The sequence below is a fragment of the Dermacentor variabilis genome, chromosome 7 (genome assembly GCF_050947875.1).
Source record: "Dermacentor variabilis isolate Ectoservices chromosome 7, ASM5094787v1, whole genome shotgun sequence".
NCBI classification, from domain to species: Eukaryota; Metazoa; Arthropoda; class Arachnida; order Ixodida; family Ixodidae; genus Dermacentor; species Dermacentor variabilis.
This window is the reverse complement of record NC_134574.1, coordinates 96,370,141-96,389,375: the sequence shown is the minus strand read 5'-3', so window position 1 is coordinate 96,389,375 and position 19,235 is coordinate 96,370,141. Positions and strand designations below refer to the sequence as shown.

At 43.1% G+C, this 19,235-nt stretch overlaps 1 protein-coding gene and 1 long non-coding RNA gene across 2 annotated transcripts in view; both read right to left on the bottom strand.

Moving 5' to 3' along the window:
• The window catches only part of LOC142587646 (sulfotransferase 1B1-like), a 52,783-nt gene extending 34,863 nt beyond the window's left edge, over nucleotides 1–17,920 (bottom strand). Inside the window, exon 1 of the mRNA XM_075698809.1 lies at nucleotides 17,624–17,920. Within this exon, the coding sequence (XP_075554924.1) occupies nucleotides 17,624–17,684 (61 nt within the window). The 5' untranslated portion in view covers nucleotides 17,685–17,920. The remainder of the gene's footprint in view (nucleotides 1–17,623) is intronic.
• Nucleotides 7,021–14,889, bottom strand: LOC142587644 (uncharacterized). The gene is made up of 4 exons (XR_012829600.1): nucleotides 14,609–14,889; nucleotides 13,350–13,403; nucleotides 11,744–11,932; nucleotides 7,021–10,654 (listed from the first exon to the last, which is right to left on the bottom strand). It is a non-coding gene; the product is annotated as an uncharacterized LOC142587644 (long non-coding RNA).
• Nucleotides 17,921–19,235: the final 1,315 nt, after the last annotated feature.

Here is a 19,235-nt window from a genome sequence, read left to right as displayed (position 1 = left end):
ATCGGCTGCGCTGTCGTAGTGTCGGCGTTGTCGAACGTCCCCGTCTGGGGGCGCTTGCCACGCTGGAATCGCGTGATCTACCTTCAACCTGTTGCGGCTGGCTTTGCAGCCGCGATTTCTTGGCATTTCTGCGTTGGCGCCTCCTGCGCCGCACGACGTAAGGGATTTGGTATCGTTGCTTGCACTTGTTGTCCGCCGTCGGGTGTTGGCCCCCGCAGAGGGCGCACTTGGGCGAGCACTGGTGGTCTTCAGCCGGGTCGTTGACTCTGCAGCCGCGGCACCTCTTCTTGTGAGGATTTGGACACACGTCGACTCTGTGGCCCAAGTCACCGCACCCGTAGCACACATCGTTTTGTCGCTTGTAGAGCGTGCAACGTATTAGGCTTACGCCACACATGATATAGTTCGGCACTTTCATGCCGTCGAAGAGCACTACCACCGTCGAGCTGTTTTTGATCCGCTTGGCTTCCAAGGCCTTGGGATTTCTTTGGTTCACGATCAGGGCCTGAAGCTGGCCTCGTTGATTTCGGGGTCCACTCCTCTGATGACCCCCTTGCACGTGTTGTCCGGCGCCGCAATGTATGCGGCCACATTGTATGCGCCTTCTCTTAGGTGAAGCTTGTGAATTCCGGCGTATGCGTTGGCGTTCTTCTCAGTCGGCGTGGACACGACGAGAATGTTCTGGGTTGCGTTCGGACAAACGATGTCTTCCTCGGTCTCGTTCGGCGGGAGCGAGGCCGCCATTGCTAGCGCTTGCGCCAGGCGAATCTGACTCACTTTTTTCACGTCGAGGCCGTCTCTCGGCCTCACTATGATGCGAATGTGGTCCCTCGGTAGCCGGGGGAGCCTCGATGCGGCGACGAGGCGCTTGATCGCGCTCTGCGGGCCAGCCGTGCGGCGGCCGCCCTTCGTCTCTGCTCGTCCCTCGTTGCCTCGGTCCGGAACTGTCGGTCCCGCTCTGGCCTTCTTGTTTCTGCCCATGGCCGTCGTCCAGCCTGGGCGATTCGCTTCCTCTTGGGAGATGTCCTCTCCCTCCACGACGGTCTCCATAGCGGGCATCCTGCCGCGCACACGTCCGAGCGAGGCCTGTGCCTGCTCGCTCCTCGCCCCCGGCGATAGGCCTAGTCGGGTAGGGCTAGCTGAGCCGCAGCGTGGTCTGAACTAAAGAGTCTCGGAAATTGAAAAGAGTTCACTGACCGGAAGAAAAATCGGACATCGGCGTGTTCCTTAGAAGAAAGTGCGTCAAATAGTGCACATTTCGTTGCTAGGAAGCACACAAATCAGTCCGAAAACGTGTACAGAAGCGGGAGCCGAAAATGCCACATCCGCACAGGTAGACTTCTTCTTCTGTATATGTATATGTATATGTGTCTGTGTATATGTATATATACATGTATATGTATATGTGTATATGTGTCTGTGAAACGAAGATATACTCTAGTTGGAAGCTTGAGCACTTGCCGCCGTCGTGCCTTTCTGCCCTTGATGTGCTGTCGCGCTGTTTACTGTATGCACGGTGTCCCAGATTTATTAAAACGAAAAGATAAAGAAAAAGAAATGCGGTAGCTTACTTTTACCGATGACGTCAACTGCATTTAATTAGCCGTAACACCAAGCGTCTTGTTTTTTTTTTGCTTGTTCCAAATGAATACTTAACGACGAGTTACTAACATTTTCATTGCTATAGTTACGGCACATATATGTAAATACATATTATGTATTAGAGATCGCAAACATAAGCATAAATTTTTTGTGATACGCTATATTTCGCCTGGATCGTTTTTCCGCGTGGTAGAAAAAGCTCGAATATAACAATATACCATGGTACACACCGACCATGCAGAAATAAGAGCTGCACGAAATATAGCTCGCCGCAACCAATTAGATTGATGTTTTCGAAGTCGCCCTAACACCACGTCTTGGCGTGGTTGCTGTAAAATATTATTCAGGAAGTTCGTAATTATTCCAATACTAATTAAAGATTGAAAAGTATGAAACCCGTCTTCAGGTTCCTGCTAACGATATGTAACTCGTTTCGTCCGCATTAAAGGCTTCCATCTTGTTTTTAATTTTGTGCATGTAGCTTTGACAAGTAGCATAATTTGGAGAATAGGCTGAGTTCAAGCATTAAAACCTGAAACAGATTTTTTTTGATGAAGTGAAATGGCTTAGCTTCGCCGCCTCGATATAAAGAGGCTACTTCAATATTTTGGCTTTGAAAGCATCTACAGCAAGGGGCAATAGGAAGGGGAAATGGAAAATCGTGACATACATACATTCGTACAAGCAAATCTCACAATCAGGTCCACATAAGCGCCCGGAAAGAGCCGCACTAAAACAAATAATTTCCTTTTCCGCTACTTATCAGGGGTGCTCTGGCCTAGCATTAACACTTTTTTTTATTTTTTGACAATCGCAAACAGAGAAGTGGCATTGGCTCTTGTTTTGCCGGCAGACACAAATCTTTGTTCTGTTGATTTAACTACCTGAGTGCTACGCGGTTCTCGATAATTCCTAGCCAGGAGTGCATTTCTCGGAGATTAGAAAAACTGTATGACGTTGTTTCCATGATATTTTTGTGCTTCTTATTTTTTTGAGCGACAAGAATGCCTATGAAAGCTCGCTAAATAATAAATTTAATGACGTAACAGCACTTTTTTACTTCTGATTTGCAGCGTTCTAAATGAAGTGTTGAAAAAATTATGGCTCCGTGTCCCTGTCGCGAAAGAAAAAAAGAAGACCGAATTCCACTACGCTCAACAATTATATGCGATAGGCTGGCACTCAACGTCGCCCCGAGCACACCACTCAGCATTTCAGGAGCATGTAGCCTTCGTTCTTCGGAAACAGAACTGAAAGTGCTGCAAACAAGAGTTCCAAGCGCGCACAGACGTCATATGCTGAGACAAGGTCCTCTTTGGTGACTTCAAACGGGCCCACGTAGGTGGAATTAGGGAGTGTGCCTGCCTTTTTGTGCGATAATCGCCCCTCCCATGTGTCGAGAGTGTATCCCGGTCTAACAACTTGCTCCAGAGGGTTGTAGCGACTCTCGAGAAGTATCGAAGTGCAGGGCATAAAAAGGCAACATGTGAGGCATTGTCGCAGAGTAGGCAAAACTGTGTGGGCATAATTGGCGTCACGTTAATTCAATGTCAACCACGTTGTGCCTAGTATTGCACTACCTCCGGGATAGGCACACCTGGCGTCATGCCAAAGAAAAAGCAAGGCGTGCCAACCAAAGCCAACGCGAAAGAACACAGCGTCTAGCGAGGTGCACGAGGAAAAAAGGAACAACTGAACGTGAAAAAGTGGAACTCAGGAAAAAGAAGTGCGAGTTCGGGCAATGGAACAAGAAGAATATTGCAAGTAATGCAAGAACAATATGCAAACATGCAACATTGAATTATTATTTATGCCCGAGTTTAGCACATATAGATAGATATAACATCTAAGCCGAACTTGGCTTCTTTCGCTCCGACTTTGGTTGCCAGACCTTTCTTTTTTATTCGCGACCTTTTATTCCCAGCCCCAGAAGAAAATACCCACGAAAAAAAAACCCTCATGGAAAAGAGCTTCGTTTTGTGTTTCAGAATAGGCTTTACAACTTTGCAACAGTATACCTACGCCCTAAAAGTATAATTAAAATACTGTATTTTTGACGTTATTATTCGTCAAATTAATCGTACGTTGATAAATACTCGGAGTAATCGAAGACGAAGACGAACAATATGTCGTTAATCATATATATGTAAGGCCTGCTGGTTTCTTTTCCTGTTTGTCCAAGTTACGAGAAAAAACGCAGTAAATATACGCATAGAATAATGATACGCTCAAAACACTTCATCGAGATGCCTGTGGTTTCTTGAAACGGAGCATTATTTTCATGCACGAACGCTTGTTAGGAGTACGACCTCAATCAGACGAAGTAACATTTCGCAGCCACGGAGCGGAGATCTTTGACATTTTTCTAAAGATCCAGTCAGAATAACCTCTCAAGATTTAGCTGACTTCAGTTCCTATTGTGTAGACGAGTTTTTACGTATAAGGTATCCTAGAATGCATTACTGAATTATTCAGAGATGGCGGATGAACTGCAATGTTGAAGTTCCCCAGAAGTTTACCGTAGAGCACAATTCTCTTGTCTTTTACATCATAAACTTCTACAACTAAACAACGCGCGTCAGGGGCACGGTAATAACTTTCCTGCTTAAGGAAGCAGGTAACACAAATGGAAACCTTGGTTACAATGCTACCCGTCCATAACCAAGGTAAACTATAATAGGCAGGATCACCTGACTCAAGTATAATTGCGCAACAAAAAACAAACGGACGTAACCAACTTGCCCGGAATGCTGCTCTCGTTAGGTTCACCTCCCTGGGGACCACACGTTCTTCGGATCTGTGTTGCCTGAGCGCCGTTTCACGATGGCAACCGAAGGCAGAACCTGACCTATACGACTGACAGGACCGCTTTCTTACTGCTGAGCGGAGATCAACCAAGGGTTTTTTTTTTCCTCATATGCCGGGGTTGCGAAAGCGCTCTGAGTGGCTCTTTCGTGAATACATACGTAACGTTGCCTGCAGAACCACAAGGACAAGAATGTGTCCAGGTCTTTCCTTGGCCTTGATTCACGGCGAAAACAGAATGTGCAAGAATACGTGGAAGAGGTATATACGCGCCGTGAGGTCGGGGTGGTGCTACTCCGCTTTGCACAAAGTGATGGCTTCGATGTCCTATCCTGGCGTGACCGAGGTGTATTACGGTGTAGGGTGCGGGCAAATATTTTGGCACGTGCGACATAGGCCGCTGTTGGCGCAACCACGCCCCCATGCTTCCACGTAAAGCGATCGACTAACAGATTATGGTGGCGTAATAGTTGGTGGGAGCTGCATTTCTGGAACCTAGGTGAGTTTACGTTTCCCATATTGAGAAGCAGACCGAGGTGCTAGTGGAACCAAGGGCGCACATTTAACACGATGGACGAGCAGTGGCCTCTTTAACTGTGGTCACCTGCACTTTGAAAACTACAGGCGACATACGTGCTTTGTTACTCACGATGAAAGTTTTGTTTCAATTGCGTGCGAGTTCTTTGCAACAAGCACAACAAGAAAAAAGTATGGCAGAACACATCTCACAGTGACTCACAATGGCAATGCAATGATCGTTCAAGAAATTTAGTGAGACAATAATTGAGGTCAATTCAGAAGGGCGTGAAAGCGAGTCTTACAGCAATATGATGCGATTGATTGAAACGCATGCGATTGAATCGCGACCTTGTCTCGTGGGGTAAAACACCACCTAATGATAATTACTCGCCTATGAAATTACTTATGGAAACATTTGAAAAAGTATGCACGATGTCTTAGAATATAAATCTGTGCAGTCACAAGCGGTCTGCTCCACCCATGAATAATTATGGCTACGCAAGTGTGCAAGCTTTTGCAGTTTGCTAGTGGCGATGCAGGTTGACATATGTCGCGGCGGTATTACCTCAATAAACACCGTAATATCATCAAAACTTACTATGCGTAGCCTTACTAATTGAAGGAATCAAGTGCGGAGAATACACTTAAAACAAAGTTGTTATAACGCACATTGGTTACTTGCATGGGCTACAGAACTGCCTATGAGCCTCCAAAAATACTATAGGTAGTCAAATGACTGCATATACACTTTTAGCATTACTAAAGAGGATATTGGTGTTGAGGTTATTTGAGGACACGGCGCGAGCACCCTCTTGAAATTCTAGACCACAAAAAAAAAAGAAGCGTGCAGCAAAATCGCCATATGCATTTGGCCTCGCTTGTTCGCGTTCACGAACGCCAATAATACACACTAAGAAAAAAAGGAGTACCTCTTACTCTTTTCAGAGAGTCTGGACTCGCCACGTATACGACACACTTTGTGGGAGACACGCGAACTCCCTTTCGGAAGAGGGTCCCGAGACTATCTGTGCTCGATACAAGGTGGTTACGTGACTCCACACCCAATAGTCATGCATACTCTCCTGTAGTAGTCTCCTAACCCTCTCAAAAGGGTTACACGACTAGTGCTGAGGGAGTCCGTTCACTACTCTGCATGAGTCAGACGACTCAAGATAAGGGGTCACATGACCACTGCTGAAGGATTCGGGTAACTATTCTTGATGAGTCTGATGACTCCAGCAGTGTGTGTCAAGTTACCCTTAGTGTGTGGTGCAGAACTCTTGCAGATAGAGTAAAATAACTAATCCATGTAAGTCGTTTGACTCTCGGATGGCAGTGTCGAGCCGCTTTTCAAAATGTGTCACCAACTTTTGCTGTAAGTACACACAACTACGGCTAGTTCTCAAGATTACTGTAAAAAGACAACATATAAGAATGCATAGCAAACTTGCCAAAAAGGACATGGCAGGTTAGCAACAAAAAGTTAACATTTCATCACCCTTTGTCGTCTTCTGGAAAATTCAAATGTATTAGTCAGCACAGAATCACCATGAAAGCAAGACAGTTCTCATTACTAATAAACTGGAATCAATAGCCAACCATGCAAAACAGTCTTAAATAAACATACAATATGTAGCCTGCAGGTGCATATGCATGACACTGCAATGCAACTCAGAACCATAATGAGACCCCAAAATATTATGTAACTCGTGTAGAAGTTCAATTCAGCACTGCACAAGTCTGTAATGTCAAAAATTTATAAGTTAAACCTATTTCACTGTTCTTCGAGAAGTGTTTTTATTTAGAACTTACGATTTAACATTTTAAGCAAGTAAGCTACACATAACAAATGAAAAAGTCTGCACTTATGTACAAAGGAGACGCAGATAATCAAGTGCAATAAAAACAATATTCCAACTTAGATTACATAATCTATGCATTATACTATGCTTGCTGAAAACAACTGGTTGGCAATTGATAATCCAATCTAACAGTAAAAAGAGCTGTCTGACCTTATGGTACTCTTGTTGGCACTTTTCCCCCACAACTTGTGCGTGTCAGCGTCAGTTGAAAATTGATCTGAAAAATACCACATTAAAAATTTGTGCATCAATTTTATTCTGTCATACAACATGCAACAATGTATAAAAGCTTCACAACAGATAATATTACAAAAATAAATACAGCAACATTTAAACTAATTGTTTATGTTGACAAACATACTTTTCCAAGACGAAGAATAATAGCTGACACAGACAATTTCACAGATTGCAATAACCACTAATACAAAACTTGCCATAATGCAAACACGCTGACAAAATATGTAGCACAGGTAGCTGCAGTTTGTTACCGCAAAGATAGCAAGATAGCAAACAAACTATACCCAGCTGTATGCACGCAGCTGTAACAATACACATGGTGCACCAAGATCCAAAAGAAACAAAGAGGAAGATGTGAGCAAGGCTTTTTTGTACTCATCACAAGTTATCCTGTAAGTGCAGATTATGCACTGCCTGTAATCTACCCTCAGCCCATACGTAAATAAGTTACATTAGGTGCCACATTTACAAATCACTCATATGATGTTCTTGTGATTGTCCTTATTCCGATTTTTAACTTGGAAAGCATGACTGAGTTACATAAAGCCTCCCAACGGCTTGACATATATACAGAAAGAAGTGTTTCTATAAACACTGGAGGCCATGGAAGGATGACTGACACATACCTCTTTTAATTCTTTTGTCTTTGTCTTTGATTATCTACCACAGTAGTCTTTTGTAGAGTGAAACACATCCAGATAATACACTGTGGGCAACAAAGTGTGAATACCTGTTCTTGATTTCTACCTTTCTCTGGTGTCCCGCTAAGGTAAGATTGGTGCAAAAAATTGTCTTCCCAATGTATGCGTTCCCCCACAACAAAACAGGAGCAGATGATAAGCCACACTAATGGTGCGCGAAATAAAACATCTGTTCTTAACTTACCACTGCCATTCCAATCTGGTGAAATTTTCTGCTTTGTTGTGTACTCTAGCACAGGTGCTACGCAGTTCACTTGGTGCCCAAAGCAACTCTCACACCATAGCAGGATGTCAATTTTGTTTTTCAAATTCTAAGCGAAACTCTCGTTATGGGGGACAATTGCAAACTTATAGTTTTGCTTTGTATCTTCATTATGTTGTAGAGCAGGGTAGAAAGCAAGAACAGATATCTAAAATTTGGGTTCCCACTGTGCATTGCATGGATATGTTTCAATGAATGATAAAACTATTTGGTAGATAAACATATGAAAGATAAGAGAATTAAGCTCGAAGTCTACCATATCATTAACTGGGAATATTATGTGTAATTGAAATTTTGCGATTCCCAGTGAAGAAACAGTTTTGACAATATAAGCCAAGGCAACTAAGTCACTCATGCTCACAAAGGAAACAAAAACAAGCAAGATTACAAGAAGTTCGAACTTGCAACCTGAGGTGAGACAACTCACATGACTGATTTATGTATTTACTGAGCATAAATTACATCTGGCGCATAATCTGCTTGTACAAGATGACAAACAATGAGACACTCTTGCTTTCTCTCTGGGGCATTTGGCTCTTCTGAACACATGCACATTGTGTGGCACAGCTGTGTGGATGCAGCTGGGCACAGCTGTTATTCAGCATCAATCTGTTTTTATGGTCCTGTGCTATTATTGTAATTTATAATTAGCAAATAGCCTAACTATTGCGTTGATCAGCTCCATTTTAAACAAAACATACTGACAGATTTCCCTGTTTATCGCTAACAAAGAGATGGGTACATCATTTCAGATTTCAAGAAACAGCTGTGGAACAGAACAAATGCTGAAGACAGAAAATCTACAGACCAATACTTTTTTTATTAAATGCCATTTACTAGCCCTTTCTGCACTGAATACCATTATTAGCAAAAATTGTAGACTGCAAAAATAATTGGGAAATATTTACGAAAAAGTGCGCGTAAAAATATTTTGCCACTATGTAGGACATAACTAAGAAACACCAGCTATACAAAAACCAATGACAATTCAAATCTACATAAAACTCCCTATGAATGGCAGTATATTCAAACCTCTAGTACAAATTAAATAAAAGTTGTTTCGAGAAGCACTTCCCCTTAATAAGTGGGTGTTAGTGTTTCTACAAAAGGGTTAGAAAATGCCTTCCGGCATACCATAGGGAGTTTTATAGATAGCACATGCACGAATCAGCCTAGAAAGCCCCACGCCCTGCTTGTATTCCTTAGTCATTTTTCTGCATTCTGTTGTATGTCACCGTTTGGATCCCTTAACACTGAGTGCGCAAAACCAAAAAACAGCCTATTAATACACTGAATTTTTAGCCTGTAAAGGGGTTGTGTGGCAATGGGGGCAGCCAACTCTAGTGTGAGAACAAACAAATATTTGTTCTCGCGTTAGTGAAACCAGTCAAAATATAATCTCACAAATTTGGAAATGAATGCACAAAGAACCTTGCTGATTGTCACATTATTGTCCTGAACAAGATCTTTTGGTGTTTACAATTCCTAGTTTAATTCACTTTCCTCTAGTAAATGGGCTCTGACCTAGAATACTCAGTGTAGGAGACTAACCCAGACCTGGAAGCCAATGTTTAAATCTGAAATAAACACATTCATCCCCCGACCACATGGCACTGCTTCGTCATCAGAAGAAGCATGCATCCATGGACATATAGTCTGTAAAATTATTTATACATGATCTGTAGCGTTAATCTTGCATTAACAAATTCTGAAAATTAAGAAATACATCTGCTATGCAAAGCACTGCTGTAAACCTGTGTGTTTGAGAAATGCAATACTCAAAAGGTGCAATACAACCAATGTGTGCATGAAACCTATGCTGCCTTTGACATTCGTCAGTGTGGAAAATAAGCACTGAGAAATGCCAAGGGTATCATAGCTTTTATGTCTCAAACCTTGTATGTGAGTACCACTGGTATTTTTGCAGTGAAAAAAAGTCACATTATTACCAGACATATGAGGGGAACCCATGTTTCTCTAGTTTAACATTTTCTTTTTTGTGCTCTTATATCCTTGAGTTTTTCAAAAATAACGGGTGCTTGAAATAAGTACTCTATATTGCTCTTAAATTTATCCTGCACCAGAGCCCGTGTTATGTTAAATTTCTTGAACACATTGCAGTGCTGTAGGTTATCAAAGGAAGAAAAAATACCGTAAGTTTTCAGTTTAGCCTTATGTACAACAAGAATTAAGAACCTATCAATTACATCCACAAGTACAAAAGAACTATGAGAAACGGGGCATAAAGACAGGTATACATTATAATAGCAGGAGTTGATGGTGAGAACTCTACGAGAAAGGAACTATTAAATACTAGGTACTAAAGAAACATGAATTATAATAATAGAAATATTTGCAAAGAATTTGAAGAGACAAATAGAATGTCTGTTCAAATCACTCCACCCCAACATTCATCCATGGTTCGATAAGTGATCGATAAGAAAAGAAACAGCTGGTGATGCTGTTTGGATAGATGGAAACTGAGGTACAGCTGTCAAATAGATGAAACACGTAGAGAGGTCACCAAGTGTTGCGCGCTGGTTGCACAGCAGGTTTCCTTGAGCTCCGGACTTTATCGACACTGATGCGTTGAGCCTGGTTATACGTAGTTCGCTAGAGGCCTGGCCCGAGTATGTGGCATGGCTTGGGTAAAATTTCAAGGCAACCTGAAAAACACAGATCCAAATATATAAGCACCAAAATATTCTGCACCATAGGGCAAATCTGAAGTTTACCATCTGCACATAGCAGATGATGAAAACAGACACAAGTCACCAGACTAAAGGTACATAAATGTGCAAAAGTGTAAATGAATGTGAAGAGCTGCTTGTAGGATGGTATCCTTCATTTTGTGTTTTCTAGATCAATAATAGTATCTTAACATAAAGTCAAGTGTACACGACCCTCCCTATTTGTGTCAGTAGGCTATTCCATGCCAGCTGTTCCAACCTGGCACATGACCACTTGGAATTTCTTTTTGAAAACTGGGGGCCCTTCAATATAGAACAAATCGAAATTTCACGCAATGCTTAAAGCAAAAAAAATTTTACTGGCGTAAACACTATGTCACATATTGTGTAACGCACCAAACTATGCATCATAAAATGGCATAGCCAAAAAAATTGCTTCCTTCATTAAGAGGGACAAATTTTTAACGACAATGAAGAGAGGCCTTGCACCAAAAACTTAACTGCTTATTAGCCAGTGCTCACTTTATTATGGCCGATTAAAAATGGACCAAATGGCTTATTAACTTTATTTTCACAAAAGTGACCTACAGCAAAAGCTGCAAATTTATGTAATCCATGTGTTTAGGACTTGTGCTGTGTGCAAGAACTGGTTTCAGAAAGATACATTATGCAGCAGAGCAGAAAGAGGAGGATGAACTTGGAAAAGAAGTAAGTTTTGGTGTACGTTTATCGGCCTACTTACCATTGAGGCAGCCCTAGTAAATTTATGCCAAATACCATGTATGAGAGTACACTGTATTGTTTTTAAAGTGGTAAAGCTTTATCAAAATAGTTTTTGTGTTACGCAAGAAAACAATTTTACAATTGGTCTCTTGTAGTTTCAAAATTTGCATCGCGTTTCGTCTAATACACACAGCCTCTTGGAAGCTAAGACAAAATGCATAGACTTGAGCATCCCTGCACAGACAGAAGGGAGTCTAAACTGTTTCGAAGTTACTTCTTTCATTGCTGAGTGGTTACAAGCCAGTTCACTCAAAAAGACGCCGCTTAATTGCAGGTATTTACCTGAATATTTCTGTCTGCTGTCAGCCTGCTTGGCATCATCACTAAGGCTGCCAACTCCCTAGTGGACGTAGTCGGGACATGGTGGTGGCAGGATGCAGTGGCAGAAGCCGCCAAAGGCTCCCAACTCCCTAGTGGACGTAGTCAGGACAGGGTGGTGGTAGGACGCAGGGGTAGGAGCCGCCAGAGTACCTGCAACAAATTTGCACAAATGTTCTTAGTTCTACCACGTCACGATTTACAATAAAATTGAGCTGCCTGTGTAACATGGCTACCAATACAAATAAAGGCAAACAGTTAGGTCCTACCACTCAAATAGAACCCCGACAAAAAAGAAACGGTACTTAAAGGGACACTAAAGTGAAACAATAAATCAGTTTGGACTAATGAAGTATTGTTTGAGAACCCTGCAGGCAGTCATTTAAAAAAAATAGTTTGATTATTAGATGAGAAAATGAAGGTCCAAGTATCAGTATTTGAATTACGCGCCGAAACCCCAGTGCCGGTACATCAGCGTGACGTCAGGGATTCTAAAGTATGTTTTCGCATTTGGGCTGTGTTGGCTGAATAAAGGTTCCCGAAACTACCCATGTTTATTATTTGGTTCCTTTAGAACACAATGTAGTCAACCTGTACCGCTATATATAATTAGTAGGCCCTAGAAGATGCCATCAAAATCCAAGACATCACAGCCCCCAGGTGCGGGAATTTAAGTAGGCGTCGCCACCCGTATTTCGTTCCTGCGCTTTTCGTGGCTTGTCAAACGTCTTATCATTGTAAGAGTGGTGTTTTTGGTGTTGCAGAACGGTAATTTACTGATGCAGAAGAAATCATTTTTCACTGTAGTGTCCCTTTAGGTTTATGAAAATCCAAACAATGAAAAAAATGTGCAACTGATTTGTGCATGGAAGCTCGGTTGAAACCTGAGCTCATACCATCAAGTGATCTGCTAGCCAACTGCAAGCCTGCCACCTTAAAATGTCATTGTAAATTTCTTTACATGCATCATGTAAGCTGCATTAATACAAGTTCACAATCTCTTAACATAAGTAAATCACCAAGCTAAATAAATTAACGAATTCCAGTGGTCGTTAATGCAACAAAGTGCAAGCTCGGAATGAAGCTGGCCAAACTGGGCAGTGAAAAATAACAATGTGGTTCTCTACATCTTGTTTTTCTGGCTTTCGCTCTAGCGTTGGAATATACAAGAATTTTGACATTCCTGATATTTCCCCCTGCTAATTTCTATTCCATAACGCATAATACTTGAGCAAGAGCAATACTGCTTTCTTTTAACCGTAAATAGTGATAGAACAAGAAAATTCACTGGAGCCAACGTTTTGAGAAAAATCTCCTCTTTGTCGAAACATTGGCTCCAGCGATGCTCCAACGACAGAGTAACTGCGCAAGATAGAGATACGGACAAAGGAGGCTTGTGTATGTTGTCTTCTCCAGTCATTGGGCGATTACTCTGTCTCAATGTAAAACTATTACCCTTTGCACAATAATACTAAAATGCATAAAGACAGGAAAGTGGACACAAAAATTACAACAGATAGCATCATATGCTAATGAGATATGCAAAAGTGCCTGCTACAATTTGTCTCACCCATAACATGCTGGATAAGATGGCGACTTCTGGCTGTTGCCATTTCTTGAATACCTAAAATAAAATACATATGAAAATTATAAAAATACACAGGACAACAGCAGTAGCCGAGGACATAACGCATTGTTTAGTACAAGAAGGTAAACTAATCTCTGACACACGGCAGACGAAATTTCCTTTATCAAGTTAGTAGAAAAATACACCACACTTCATTTCATTCAATACTCTCGGCATTTCTTGGTACAAGAAAAAAAGGTACTTCTGCATGGAAGCAGCAAAATAATAAATGGCCTTCTGCTTTTACAAAATATGCTGCAGCGACTAAGCTAACTACAGCTGTATATACTTAAAATTGTTGTATGCACATTACAATAGCCAAGACAGGATAAACTTGGGTTCATATGCAGCTCACTGGAAGGTACAACTTTGCAATGAACTCATTGCTGCTTGGCAAATATACGCATTAACATAAAACTACAAATAAAAGGATCCTTTTTTTCATAAAGCGCCGGACTCAATATAAAAAAATCCAGTAGCAATATTACAATTTCACCACATAACACAGCCAGGTTTTGTAAGCCTAGTAGGATTTACTATATAAACGTTGCAGCAAGTTCATGCTTTTAAATATTTACAACCGTGAAAATAAAGATTACGTAAAAATAATACATTATATATAGGCTTAGATTGTGAGCTAATGTGTTTTCTACTTACAGCCAAATGCACATAAAATTTGTTCTGTTTCAGCGCTTTTAAAGCGCTGTGTCTGTTCGCTTGAGCAGCCAGCCGCTTTACCGCTCTTAAAATATCTGTGCTCCCACATCGCCTGACACTGACATACAGCGTTTTAGCGCTTTTATTATTCGCCGTAATATACCTAAAGCGCTAGTAAATCTTCAGAATACACAAGATGTCTTTTCGACTACCTGCCTTCGCCAGCGAAAGTCACACTGGTGCGAGTATTGTATCTACACTTCAAGTTACGCAGTACTTGATATTCTACGAATTTTTCGATGCGACAGGCCACTCGTCACTAGAGTCGTTAAGAAGGGTGTTTCTCCTGGCAGTACAGCTTTGCAATAATTTCAGACGCTCTCCTGAGGCTTCCGTCTGCCAGTAGTATTTTCGCATACATACGCGCACGCATGCCTAAGAAACGTCTGTGAACTGCCAAGAGAAACGTGGAGCAAAATGTAGCCATACCGGAAGGGCCGAGTACGCGCCGTTTGTAAACTCGGAACAAAAGCTTATATGCTTACCTTAGACGTTAAGAGAAATATGGCACAGGTCACTGCCCGCTGGTAGTCGCTCGTATGCATCTGGTCGTCTCTGTCCGTTGCGATCTCCCATATCACAATGAAAGATGCAGTGCAAACCGCAGCACTTCGGGCGCTTGTGACGGTCCGGCGAGCTGCACTTGCTCGATGTCGGCAAAGACGACATCGGCGACACGCTGCTGCTGGCGGCGGTCCCCCTCGTCGCAATCACACAGCACGGACAGAAGCTCCCACCGTAACTTGCCGCAACGCCTGGTTGCAGTCGCCCCTTACACAGCGATCTCAGAACCACTCAACGACAACGTACTCGCGCGTGATGCAGCGCAACTGTAAAATGGCGTCATGCTATTGACGGCTTCGGCTTTGGATCATTTTGTATCTGCACAACTGAGCAAAACAGTTGCGCTAGTTTCGGTTTTGTTTCCTCGCGTTGAGATAAAAACTGTTTTGCTTACTGATAATTTCACGTCACTTAAGTAATGTTCACGAATGAAACAGCCATGAATTTAACACGTGTCTTGAAATACCCGCTATGCTCACTTGGCAGAAGCAAAATTTGCTCGTCCGAGTGTGGTTGCGTTTGAAATATCTATCGCGCTGTCGGAGCGTGCTCGAAGTGTGAAGACGCGGCGTAATTGTCCTTAATTTGCTTAGCTATAACGGTGCAGCTGCCCTTGATTTCTGTCGAGTGCAGTTTGCTCTGATGTAAGGTAGAACTACAAAGCCGCCCATGTTACTGAATGATCTAGTGCACCTGAAGCTGCCAGATCTACGGTATTTCCTCCACAAGTTCTTGCGACTGTGTGCCGCTGTCACCAAATGCGAGCGTAGTCATTTGGCGGAGATTTAGCAACACATATTCTAGAACTATAGTTCACCGCTCTATCACGACATGGAGAAGCAGCGTGGTTGCTCCTTAGTAAAATTTTCTGTTTATTGCGAATTTTGCAATAGCAATTATATGGACACAACCGCCGAAATATACCTGTCGGTGTTGCCGTGAGCTTAAGTATATAGTCAAGTGCGAGAAGATCCCATCCTGCGCCGTTGGCTGGGCGCGTTAAAGGAAGTGTACGAGGGTGAGCCGAGACGTATAGTGCCTGGATGGGTGTCCAAGTATCTATAGGTGGCCACGTGATAAAACGCGCGCAAGCCGGGGAAAGGAGGCGCTGGTTTAGCACGCTCCTCCTCTGGCCGTTGCTCTAGCCCGGTCTGGCGCCACTCTCGCTCTGTCTTGGCGATAATTTCCGATGGTGCGAAGCGGGGGGAGGGGGGGGGGGGCGCTTTTATAGCGCCATTTCAAGTTTCGGAGACGCTTTGAAGGACGAGGCAGCAGAAGCGTTCTGTCCGCTCTGTTGGCGCCCTTCATCACGCCGACGCTGTGACAGCGAGTGGTCGCGGTCATTGAGTGAGATCTGTTCATGTTTGCACGTGCGCGCGTGACCCCGTGTTTGCTAATTTACGGAGTAAGCGATTGTTTACTGCACTTTATTCAGGCGATGAAACTACGAAGCTTGGTTCGTGCAGTTGTTCGTGCAGTGGTTCACGCAGCATTGGGGGAAAACTGCTACATTTTTGTTTTTACATTTATAGGGGGTTTAAAAGCAGTGCTGCGTACGCTAATGGTTGTTTCTGGTCGCGGGACGCAACGCACTGCGGTAGCCCTGTGGCTTTGGTGTTGCGCTGCTGAGCTCGAGGTCACGGGTCCAATCAAGCCGCAGCAGTCGCATTCCAATGGGGGCAGAATGCGAAAACGCGCGTATACTGTGCATTCCGTGCACATTAAATAACCCGAGCTGCTGAAAATAAATGTGCAGTTTTCCATTACCTTGCGCCTCATAACAAGATCTTGATTTTGGAACCTAAATCCTCAAATCTTAATTTTACGTAGCGCAATTACATTTACAATCGACACTGTTGAGTGCGCCTACTGAACTTATCTCGTTGCAGTGCTCTCTTTAGTAGCAAATGCTTTTTTTTAGATTTACTTATAGTAGAATTCAGTGTGACAAATCCGGGTCTTCCTTAGTATAGAAGCCAGCTATCACTTAAGCGTGTGAGATACTAACAAACATGTTCAAGGAAAATCGATATTTGGAGTTCGATGTAATTGCAGAACATGACAAGGACGAAAGAATGATACACCGCAATACAACCAGGACAGGAACCTGAGGGCCCGCCTAAAACAGAAGACGTTATCTGGTATTTCTTCTCCTGCATTTTAATCTTTCTCTCGCCAGGCTCATCTCGAATATCAGAGGAGTCGGTATCTTCCACGACGACTCTTCGCGTGCTATTAAGAGTCAAACGACCCATACACAAATGTTGACTCTTGTTTTGTGACTCTACCCGCGCGAAAATGGGTCTTCGTAAAAAAAAAGAGAGTCAAGTTGCCGTGACTCACTTTTTACTCTCTTTTTTCTTAGAGTGTAGTTACATATATTTTGTGCTCGTAAAGTTCGTTACTGGGTGGGCAGAGATCACTCAACTCCAAATCGTATTGAAGCGACGATGCCAGCAGGTAATGAAGCCAATAGAAGCCAACAGACCATGCCAACACACCATAGAGAAGCTTTCTTTTCTGAAGATTAAATTGGAATGTACAAATAACAAATCAAAGGAACGTGTCTGTGAGTGAACAGTCAGCTGCTCAGCGGTGAAAGCCGAGCCCAGAATATGTTTGCGTGACGCATGAGACGTGCTGTATTGATTCTGCCGCAGCGGCAGCCATGTAAACGTTGACGTTCTTCAGTGTCAAGTCGACCGTTTAAATTTATATGTTGGTGGGTGTATATGACTCTATGCTGTGGATTTCTGGCCATATGACGTCAACTCTTTTACATTTGTTTGCCTTTCATAAATTTTCCTTTCAATAAAAAAGAAAAAAGAACTCGCCACTTGCTTTTCTATTTGGGAAAGGAGCGCCAGTACGGAATGAATATTTGACAAATTTTTCGACAGAGAAAACAACTATACATGTGGATCAAAACAACTTACCCGTCCGGGACGGTGTCTCTTGATTTATCTGGGTGGACCATCTTTCTTCAAAAGGATCCATCGGCGATTCCTAAGATGAAATGACACACTGAAATCAAGAGTTTGACGAAATCTCCTCCGCTCGGGAAGTAACGCCTTTTTGTTTGTTCGTCATACGCCGGTCCTAGCCGTCTCAAATCAAGAGTTCGATGAAATCTCGTCTGGTCGGGAGGTAATGGATGTAATCTCTTCGCTGTGGGTGGGAATTAAATCAAGGGTGCTCCTACGTGGAGTGACAGTGTTGCAAAAAGAAAACGGGAGTACATTATTTTCTACTTGCGGTCGTAACATAAGGGGTTCACTTAACAGAGCTTTCTTGCGTAATCGTAGGTGTAAGCTACGTCTCAAAACCGCTGATGCGGCGGCCATTGGTGGAGCCGCGTAATTTAAAGGTACGTGCTCAAGAGCCGTAAAAACAAGCGTTCCTGCATGGTCTCAATTGATGCGAATCAGAATATCTAACAAAAAAACGATTTTTGCGCGAAAACCACGTACTCAAGAGAGAAGAAAACATGGGCGCTTACTTCAACTGCAACTGTTCAATGAGCGTAAAAGCGCCCTAGATATATACCATCCAAGGGCCGAGTACATGCGCATGCCTACAATGCATCAAATAGACTCGGCTTTAAAAAAACACGTTATCCGAGTCAGCGTGAAAAAAATTTCAGGTCGGCCTCGCACAGAAAAAACAGATGTGTGGCTGACACAATTCGGACCAGCTTATCTAATTAAAAAAATATTCCAAGGTTTGACGCACCGTTTGTTGCCGGCCTCTACCCAACATTCTCACATTTCGAAACCATGGACTAAAATTGGAGCAAGCCCCGCAGCGTGCTACTAGCCAGTCACGATCATTCTTTTCTGTATCTTTTGCATGTTCCCTAACTCGGTCATAGACGCAGCGCCCCGTCTGTGCAATATACGTTTTTCAAGATTGGAGGGAAATTTCATAAGCGACGTTTGTGGCATACTTTATTAAACGTTGTGCATGCCTTTTCCGACAGCCAACCTTTTGGCCTTCGCAAGAGATGCTTCGGCTAAGCTGAGCTACCTTTTTGGGAGCTTAAAACACTACCAGCACGTTGTATCGGTTAGCCACTTTTTTCGTGCAGTGCGAAACCCTGTCGATGGGGGGAACTACTAAAGCCCACTCCTTACTCACCGAATCCTTCCTGCTGGCACCACCTTTATTTTATTCTGAAGCGGTTCTGCCACAGAGACGAAGACCAACTCAGGAAACCCAGCTGCAACAAGCCTGCCCAATTGGTTGTCAAAGCTAGCTTGCACCTCATGCAGACACGACTTCCGGTATGACTACTCTAGAGAGAGGTTTTCGATGCCTCTTTTTACTGCTCTCAAATGGGCGGAACTATACAGCAGGGGTGCTATGCAGGATGCGCCGAGTTTCACCCGAGTTCGCTTGACGGCAGTCAGCTAACGGAGAAAGCGTGGAACGCCCAAAAGGTACAGGCAAAAAAAATATGCAGACAAAAAGCCGCGTATGACAACATGAGCGCCCCCTGCGCAGCACGCTGCGTCCACGTTTCAACGGCAGAAGTCTGCTCAACGAAAC